The sequence below is a fragment of the Colobus angolensis genome, unplaced genomic scaffold, assembly GCF_000951035.1.
Source record: "Colobus angolensis palliatus isolate OR3802 unplaced genomic scaffold, Cang.pa_1.0 Scaffold62, whole genome shotgun sequence".
NCBI classification, from domain to species: Eukaryota; Metazoa; Chordata; class Mammalia; order Primates; family Cercopithecidae; genus Colobus; species Colobus angolensis.
Genome location: NW_012119821.1, coordinates 1648339 through 1657560, shown reverse-complemented (window position 1 = coordinate 1657560; position 9222 = coordinate 1648339). Strand labels below are relative to the sequence as shown.

Here is a 9222-nt window from a genome sequence, read left to right as displayed (position 1 = left end):
GTCCGGCTAATTTTTTGTATTTTTAGTAGAGACAGGGTTTCACCATGTTGGCCAGGATGGTCTCGATCTCCTGACCTTGTGATCCGCCTGCCTCGGCCTCCCAAAGTGCTGGGATTACAGGCATGAGCCACCACGCCTGGCCTGGAAAGATACTTTTAAATTCACAATAACTGAAGGAAGATCACCTAAATCCACAGATCTAGATTCTGGATCCATAGTTCTCTAAAGGGGCCTCTGACTGGACTTTAGGGGACCCGCGAGCAAGAGCACAAGTGCATTTTTCTGCCAAGCAGGAAGCATCTGAGATTTCACCTGATGTGCTGAGTGGTCAGTACTGGAAAAGCTTAAAATCTTTGGAATACTCGAATATGATACTTTAGCTGTTGATCCTCAACAGTTAACACAGCTTGCCAACCATATTTAGTGTATAGTATATTTTTTATATGTTATTCCAAAAAAGAAATTACAATATATTCAGTAGACTCCACATCTTTTAAGAGAGATTATCCTTTCTAAGATGTCAAATCCTTGCGGAACAGCACATGAAAAGGTGGTTCTCTCCTGCAGGTGATTTTGTCTCGAGGGATTTTTGGTTGTCACAAGTTGGGGGCAGTGCTACTGGCATCTAATATGTAGAAGTCAAGTATGGTGATAAACATCCAGAACACACAGGACAGCCCCACACAAAAAAAGAATTATTCAGCCAAAAGGTCACGAGTGCCAAGGCTGAGAGGCCCCGGAATACAGCAACTACACTATAAAACCAACCTGGAATGTCTCCCAAAGGAAACTGGTTGACCTCAGTGAGCTTCACAGAATGTTTTTTATCAAGGCTGGCAGGCGGCAGTGTGCTACTGTGAATCTTGTACTCAAAGTCTTTGTCTTTCCTGACTCTTAACATGTTTTAATAATTAAGAGAGGGAATATCAATATTCCAACATAATATTTAGAGAAACTATATGCTTCCTTCTTAAGAGGAAATTAAAATCTGCTTATGAAACATGGAGAAGTCTGCCCAAACATGCTAACTTGGCTTTCTTATTTGTGATTCTGTCACTTTTTTTTTTTTTCTGTTAAGATTTGCAGGCAAACATATGGGTGACATGGTATTTTAAGGTATTTTTCTGCCTAATATCTTAAGTGTAGCATTAACTTAATTCCTGAGAAAATGCATAATCTTCATGGTAAAATAACATGGATTACAAGGGTCTTAATGCAAGTGTTCTTTTGAATATGATAAAACCTGTGACTTTTAAACACAAACTGTGCCAGCATAGAGCCCTGAAAGGACCAAACATGCACATGATGTAATACACAAAACAGCTGCTCCAATTTATGGATTAGATGTAGACTAATTTCATATGCACGTATTTTTATCTCTAGTAGATCTTTAAAAAGCAAAAGGAACCCAGGCCTTTATTTAGCTCCTCATTGACCTTTTTCCCTGCACATTCTCATACAGGGATGTTCACAAGTTTTGAGAACAAATTTAGGACTTTGAAGAAAACTAGAGTAAATCACGGAGAGTAGAAGACATTCCAAAGTGGTAACTGTAGGCTGAAAATGTAGCATCTGAACCTGGGAGGCTCTGATTGTCTATTATAAATGTGGACCTACTAACTGCAATGAAGTATCACAGTAGTGTCTGATAGGTAAGACTTAGCATGAGCAGTCAATTGCAATTCATGTTTTCATTTCTTAAGTATAATCTTTATAAATATATATTCGCATTAAAATGACTGGCCTATTAGGAAGTATTAACCAAATGAAACAAGATTACTTTTAAATATACAACCAAAATCAAGAGTGAGAGAAACCACTGAAAGTTGGAACTATGCTTGAAATATCTATTGATTCATTTATGGGTAAAGTCACCAAGTTGACAATATATTTTGTTATTTCAGCAACAGCTTGATTGCATTCCACATTGGGCAGTTATTACACAGCAAGATGACTCTACTATAAAATAATTTTTAGTTATTTTTGACTTTGGCATTTGTCTCAAGTGACTATCAAGAAAGGCTAAAAATTGAGTCTAATAAAAACCTTTCTCTTCTTGCACAGTTTCCTGCCTTGATCTGGTGACTTTGGACAAGTTACTAACTCCTTTGTGTCTTTAGTTTCCACATTTATAAAATGGCCAGAATAATAGCACTTCCCTCATAAAGCTGTTATGAGGATGAAGTGAGTTTATACACATGGCACACTTGGAGCAGTTCCTGGCACAGAAAGTGCTCTTAACACTGTGATTACTGTTTTCTTCTGCTAATAATTGGACAGTGGTTGCCCAACTGGATGGTATACTATTTTTAACATCTCTTCTATGGCCTGTAAGTCAAGAAAAGAGCCTGTTTCTAGCCCTGCCTTGGGCTTCTACAAGTTAGTGGTGGTTTCTTATTTGTCTTTGCGACCCTGTCTTGATCTTAGAAGTTCAGTAAAACATTTTCAATCACCTTCTCATCAAATTACTATTTTACATTAATAGTATGTTCCTTCCTACTCAATCCAATAGTTGGTCTCTTCTTGTAACCACACTTACATCTCAAGAAGTAGGCATACCTAACATTTATGTGACCCGCCTTCATCCAAACACCAAGACTGCCCAATTACTTCCTAACTGACCTAAAGTTAGAAAGAGTCTATTCTCAAAATGTGATAAAATGGAATTGATTCCAAGAATGCCTATACTTTCAAACCATATCATTTCAGCTTCAGATGTCAAAATAAAAACTATATTTCCTAACAGTGAAAAAAACACAATAATATTCTTTCTTTGAATATATATGGGTAGTAACTTACTCTTTTAGTCAGCTGAGTATCCATCATGAAATTGTGCACGTGTTTTTCTGCTTTGGTAAGTTCTAGCTTCCTTGCCACTACAGCTACCACCAGGGCTGTGCAACCAGCACCCTGAAAACAAGGAGAGAAGAGAAATCCGAAGCGTTACTACTTTGTGTCTCAGACACATTAGAAAATGTTTTGCATCAAATGCAAAAGTTTCTCAGGATTAAAAAAACAGTCTTCAATAAGTATTACAGAAAATGTGTGATCAACAAATGTAAGCAATGTGCCTTAAACTGGGATTAAAATTTTAGTTTACATATTTTAAGAACAAAAGCATATTTGGAGAAAACATTTCCATTACAAGAAATAAATGGCCTAAAAGCAACTTGGTGACTTTTTAAAAAACAGAGCAAATCAGTTATATACCTATAATTATAATAGAAACAAATAACAAATGAGTAGATTAGCATAAATGTATATGGAGTAGAAATAAGCATTTTTCTGTAAAGAATAAACCTCTAATCTTAAGAAGAGATCAGCAGGCCTTCAAGGTGATCAACTGCAATGCACCAGGAATAAAAGCAATAAATTATCTCAGCATATACACAGCTTCAGAGTGTTCCACACACACAAGAGGAAGGATAACAGGAAGATCACAGTGATCTTAACTTGGGCAACAGAGATATATGAAGTGCTGAAGGTAAGGGATAACCATTATACTATTTTATAAGTTTACTAACATGACATGAGGAAAGGCACAGGTCATCTTTATTTTGAAAAAACCAACAGTGTTCCTTTTTGAATTACAGACCATTGTTCTGATCTCTTGAAAGAGAGAGTCTGTGTGGTGCTCCCGCTCTGTGATCAAGTTGTGCTCATTCCAAGTTGTGAGAGTTTTCTTTGCTGAAAGACCAGTAACTACTTGCTGGGGCCACCGATTGGAGGGCCCAGGCAAGGTCAAGGTGCTGCAGCCACTTCATCAGTCCTGGGCAAGGGGAACCTCCCAGCAGGGAAGGGGGCATGTGAGGAACTACCTCAGGGGTCTGTAAAAGGGAAATCACACCTCCAGATAGAATCTCAACCCTGAGAGGACCACAGAGCCATAGACATTGCCCAGCTAGTCTCAACAAACAGATAACAATGTAAATAGCAGGACACAGGCAGAGACCACTGGGCAGAGGCACAGAAAGTAGATGTGATTTAGCTATTCAGTTATAGACCAGAGAATGCATCTTTGGGCTTACTGCATGAGTTGCTGCAACAAATCTGGCAGGAGGGACAAGATTGAGGAGAAAAGGAGAAAAATAAATACACTACCTGATCATTATGATCATGGAAACATGGCCATAATGAGCAGCCAATACTGCTTTGATAGATTTCCAGAGGGTTTCAATAGCCTGTTCCATCTTGCTCTATGAAGAAATCAGCATCCTCAGAAAGAAAGTGCTACTGATCGCATGATCAGAGAAAGAGGTTGCCAAGCATTTAGACATTCTGATTTAGCCCTCTGATTTTAAAGATGAGACAACTAAAGCAGAGTAAATTACTATTCAGCTATAAACCTTGATTAGCATTGACATATTTCCTACTCTTTACTTCATCTCTTAATATCTATATCTATATTTAGGATCACATACAGTTGAATCTCCATATCCATGGGTTCCATATTCATGGATTCAACTGGATTGAAAATATTTGGGTAAAAAAAAATGGATGGTTGCATCTGTACTGAACATTATAGACTGTTTTCTTTTGTAATTATTCCTTAAACAATAACAATACTGTTTAGCAACTATTTGCACAGCATTTACATTGTGTGAAGTATCATAAGTAATCTAGAGATTAAAATACACAGGAGGATGTACCTAGGTTACATGCAAGTAATACACTATTTTATAAAGGACTCGAGCATCCATGAATTTTGGTATTCATGGAAGGAAGTGGGGTTCTGGAACTGAACCCCCATCAATACTAAGGGATGACTATATTCTTATTTGTGATTATCCCATAGTCATGATGCCTTATGAAGCACTGTATTTCAAAGCAAGACAGGAAATTCAAATTCACCTATTTTATATGATAGAGTATGAATGTCTAAAAATAGAGCAATATGGTTAATTATCAAAATAATCAACATTGTTCCTATTTTGTAATTGGCACAACTTTTAAATTGGTAGTTTTTAACCTTGACTATAAACTAGAAGTGCTGAGACTGTGTGCCTCACAGCAAATCTTCATCTCCAGGGATAAAATCCACGTGTCTGAATTTTTTTTTAAAGTTCTCCAGGTGATCCCAAGGTACAGTCACTGCTTTAGATAAAGGAGGAAATGGAGTGACTATGACGAGCTCCATTAACCTTCTATTAAAACAAGAGGGTCAAAATTCTTAAAAGAGTCATTTGACTGACTTATGAAGACATTCAAGAAGTGATAAACAAGGTAAGTAAAGGCAGACGGTGTGATGTTATTTGGATGTTTTGTGCCATATGCAGACAATGAAAGCAATTTTTTGACAATGAAACCCATATTTTAGATATGGGTACTAATGAAAGAAAAGAATGCCCTTTGGAAGCATCTCCACCCATTTTATTGACTTTCAAACATCTACCATGAAGTCTAAAGAGTTCTAGCAGGCTGATGAGACCAAAGCAGTGACCACCCATGATAGCATATGCTGGACAAACACAGGCTAGCCTTTTCCAGATCTGCTCCTAGGTACTACTCCTCAATCGCTGGGTTCTATGGGAACTTGGCGGTTCAGGGCAGCAATGGTTCTTTAATAAGCAGAGGTCATAAAAACCTGAGGGGCTCCTAACTACTAGAGAGACAGCCATGAGAGGGTAATTGGCATAAGAAGTTGAATATTGTTCTTCCCTGGCAGGTGGCCTCTGCTGAGATCTTTCTGGAAAGAAATCAAAATCCTAACAGGAATGGAAAATCACTGGAATCAAGAGCCTTGGACAGTGGATTTTTATTTGTGTTTATTCTTAGGCTCCATTCTTTTCTGCTACTGGGCCGTTTCCCACCGGGTGTCGTCTAAGACATGGGCATTAAAAATGAGTACCTCTGTTGCAAATTGGAAAAGAAATTAATCCAATAATTTAGTAATTATCAAAACTATTATCTATACACCTCACTCCATTATCCTAACTCTGCCCCTTTAAGTTATACCTCCAGAACCACTTAGAAAACTTTTTGTTCAAATACAAACCCCTTAACTCTTTAAGTTTTATTTCGGTGAAGAAAACCATAAACTTATACCTCCCTAGATTATTAAGTCATAAGATAATGTGATATGTATAGAATCACATTTCAAAAAAGTAACCTTTAGTTTTTAATTTTTAGAGTTATGCGCGATGAAGCTGGCTCACTTCCGAAAGCTTTCTAGGTTCAAGGTGAATTCCTGCCAACACATTCATGGTTATAGTAATTTGAGTAATGGCATATTATTATTGTCCACCCAGTGTCTATTTCGAGGACGATTCTGTTTCATAAAATGAATAAGAATGGAAATAAGTATGATTTTACAACATTTTCTCCAAAGCTTGTCACCACCACAATCAATGTAGAAACAGTTGGGACTAACATATGTTACTCTCTGAAATTAAAATCCCTGTATGCATTTAACAAGATGAGTCATATTCCTTTCGCCAAAGTCAGAAAATGTATCCTGGTTACTTTTCTCTCATTTCATTTATCTTCTTAGAAAAAACTTCAGCAAAATCACTAACCTGCCACTTCAAGATGCTTGGGCATCTAAAAACAAAATGAAGAAAATGCAGTGTATTTCGGAAGGCAATATATTAAAATCAAAGGTTTAGGTTTCCCTTGGCGTGTTTATCATCTTTCCTTCTAACAGAGAAGATGTTGAAAGAGAGAAAACGGGGTAAGTTAAGAGGGGCAGAGGGAGAAGGACTTTGCTTTAGAAAAGGTAAGTAATGACAAGCGTTGTTAATGTTTACTACCCTAAGCCAAGCCAGATCAAACTGAAAAGACAAATGACAATTAGTTACTATTACCTGTATACCTCTAGGGAAATCCCAACATGTGGGGATAGTCTTAGATGCTGCCAAGTTAAAATTCAAATGTAGTGCTTTTCTCCACTGTATTCTTCTCCATTATAGCACAGAAACTGGAAGCCCTCGGATGTAAAAGAAGTTCAGGTATCCCATTTCCCTCAAAATCACGTATCACATAATATTTGAAAAATTAAAATAAGTGACATATTTTTACCCTAAGTCATCTACTTATGCTGATCCTGCAAATACTTGCAAGAATCATTTTGAAAAACCATTTTGGGATCAAGCTTTAATAACAAGGATACAAGCCTATGAACAAGAGAAATTCCTTCATATAGCACACTGAGGGAAGGTTTTGATTACTGCAACTTTGAAAAAGACATCTTCAAAAGATTCAACATAATAATGAAATTTATATCTTTTAAAGAAATTCCAGAATCTTTAGCACTACAGAGAATGGCTCTGTTAAAAAACACTAATATTCAAAATATTCTAGTCTTAAAGTATCCTCCTGTGGGATTTATAGTAGCTCCTAAAAGTTAAAAATTCAGTTTGATAGCCAGTTTATTAGCCTATAATTAAAATTTATCAAAATAGTTAATTTGAAAAAAAGCACGCTTTTATGTAAAAATAAAACAGCTTTAAGATCTTTCACAAATCAGCTTGCCCTCCAAAAGTAAGGTAAAACAAATACCTCAACACATTGCCTGTTTTTCTGTCCCTGGGGCTGACTGACTCAATGTCCTAGAACCATAAAAACATTTTTACTATACTTGACTGACTTAAATAATTATTCTTTCATAAAAATATGTGAAACAATCAATTCTGGCAAATAACATGTTATAAACCACTCTGCTTTAATATTATATCCCATTGGAGTTTTGCAAGGTTTCCTCAGGTCATGAAAATAAATAAGGAAGATTTGAAGACAAATTCTATCAAAAATGCCCTCTGAGTGTCTTAAAATACAAGTTGATATTTGCTACTAGAGGGTGGAGGTCAATTTCAAATGTCCTTATTGTAAGGAAAGCGGGGAAAGTGTGTGGTGTTTGAGCCCAGTGATTAAGCCTGGGCCTGCACAACCCAAGCCTCCTTTATAGTGATTTGCTTGTTCAGCTCATTCTTCTACTTTTAGGGTCCGAAAGAAGGAAGTACCTCATAAAACTGGTCATCAACAATGAGTCATCCCTTGGTTTAAATCTCCTGATCGCAACAGTGCCAGTGTGACTGCAGGTACTTCAGAGACAGGAAAGGCAGCTCTGCCAATTAAAAGTGCTGATAGTTTAGAAAAATTAGGTGAAATTCTGGAGTCCATGAGCTGTGTGCTAAAAGATCACAACTTCCAGCTATACTTTCCTGTACCCGGAAGAAAGCAGCTGTCGTATTTCTTAAGAAATTTTTTTTGCAATCCACTTATGAAATTCCTTGGGGGGAAGTGAAGATCCCTAAGAAAGGCCATTGGTGGGGAATTTAGCCTTATGACTGAAAAGACCCATCATCCCCTCCAGCTGCTCTGCACAAAAGAGAAACTATTGTAAGAATTTAAAGATACATTCTTCTCACCGGGGCTTGATTTGATGAGATTTAGTGAACACACCAGAAAGAACCAAAAAGCAAGCAAATCGAAAGTTAAAACCTCTTCAAAGTTATTTGATACTAAACACCCAATGTCAAATTGTATAAGACATTTTAAAAAATCCTTGAGTGTTTTGCGCACTCTCAAACATTCAACACCTAGGAACGGCTTCAGATCGGTTTCACATGATTTCTACGTACACTGGAAGGGGAAAACAAATCCTCAAATGGAAAGAGAGAACGTTACAGGAAGAGGAGTATAATCGGACCTTAGGTTTCGCATTCTTTCATACCAATCATTTCTTTTTTATGAGCTGTAGCTAATTTGTCCTGTTTCGGAACACCCTCTTACCAACTTAACAGGGTGGTGTTACTGCTCTTCAGGATGCAAACTGTTGAACTGACAACTGATGGAGTCACCATGTGATGTTAAACTAAGATTTCTTCGGCGCAGGGCAAATTTAATGTGGAAAGGATTATTATCAAATCTTAAGGAAAAGGCAAGGCTGTGTAAAGACTTCTGTCCTGAACTGACTTGTGTTTTTGCTCCTTGAATAAAATTTTAAAATTTAATTAGAACAGTGATTTTCAAATTGCTATGAACTGCAAAAGCTTTACGCGGTGCTTTTGTTTGCATAGAACTACTAGTGGGATGGAAGAAACCTAAATCACTCATGTCTGAAATGTTCTCAGTTTTGTTGAGGGAGTCATGCTAGATGTTGTCAAAGTCTAGTGGTTTATAAATCACTAGAGAACTAAATCACTAATGGTTATTAGAGAACCATTTATATATTTATTGAATGACAACCTGCATCCCTAGGAATGAACAGATATTACTAGATAT

General features: G+C 36.9%; 1 protein-coding gene across 3 annotated transcripts in view; it reads right to left on the bottom strand.

The window, feature by feature from the left end:
* Positions 1–9222, bottom strand: part of KCNN2 (potassium channel, calcium activated intermediate/small conductance subfamily N alpha, member 2) — a 139552-nt gene that overhangs the window by 17970 nt on the left and 112360 nt on the right. For all 3 annotated transcript variants that reach the window (XM_011963649.1, XM_011963650.1, XM_011963651.1), the window contains one exon: positions 2800–2910. In XM_011963649.1, the coding sequence (XP_011819039.1) occupies positions 2800–2910 (111 nt within the window). The remainder of the gene's footprint in view (positions 1–2799; positions 2911–9222) is intronic.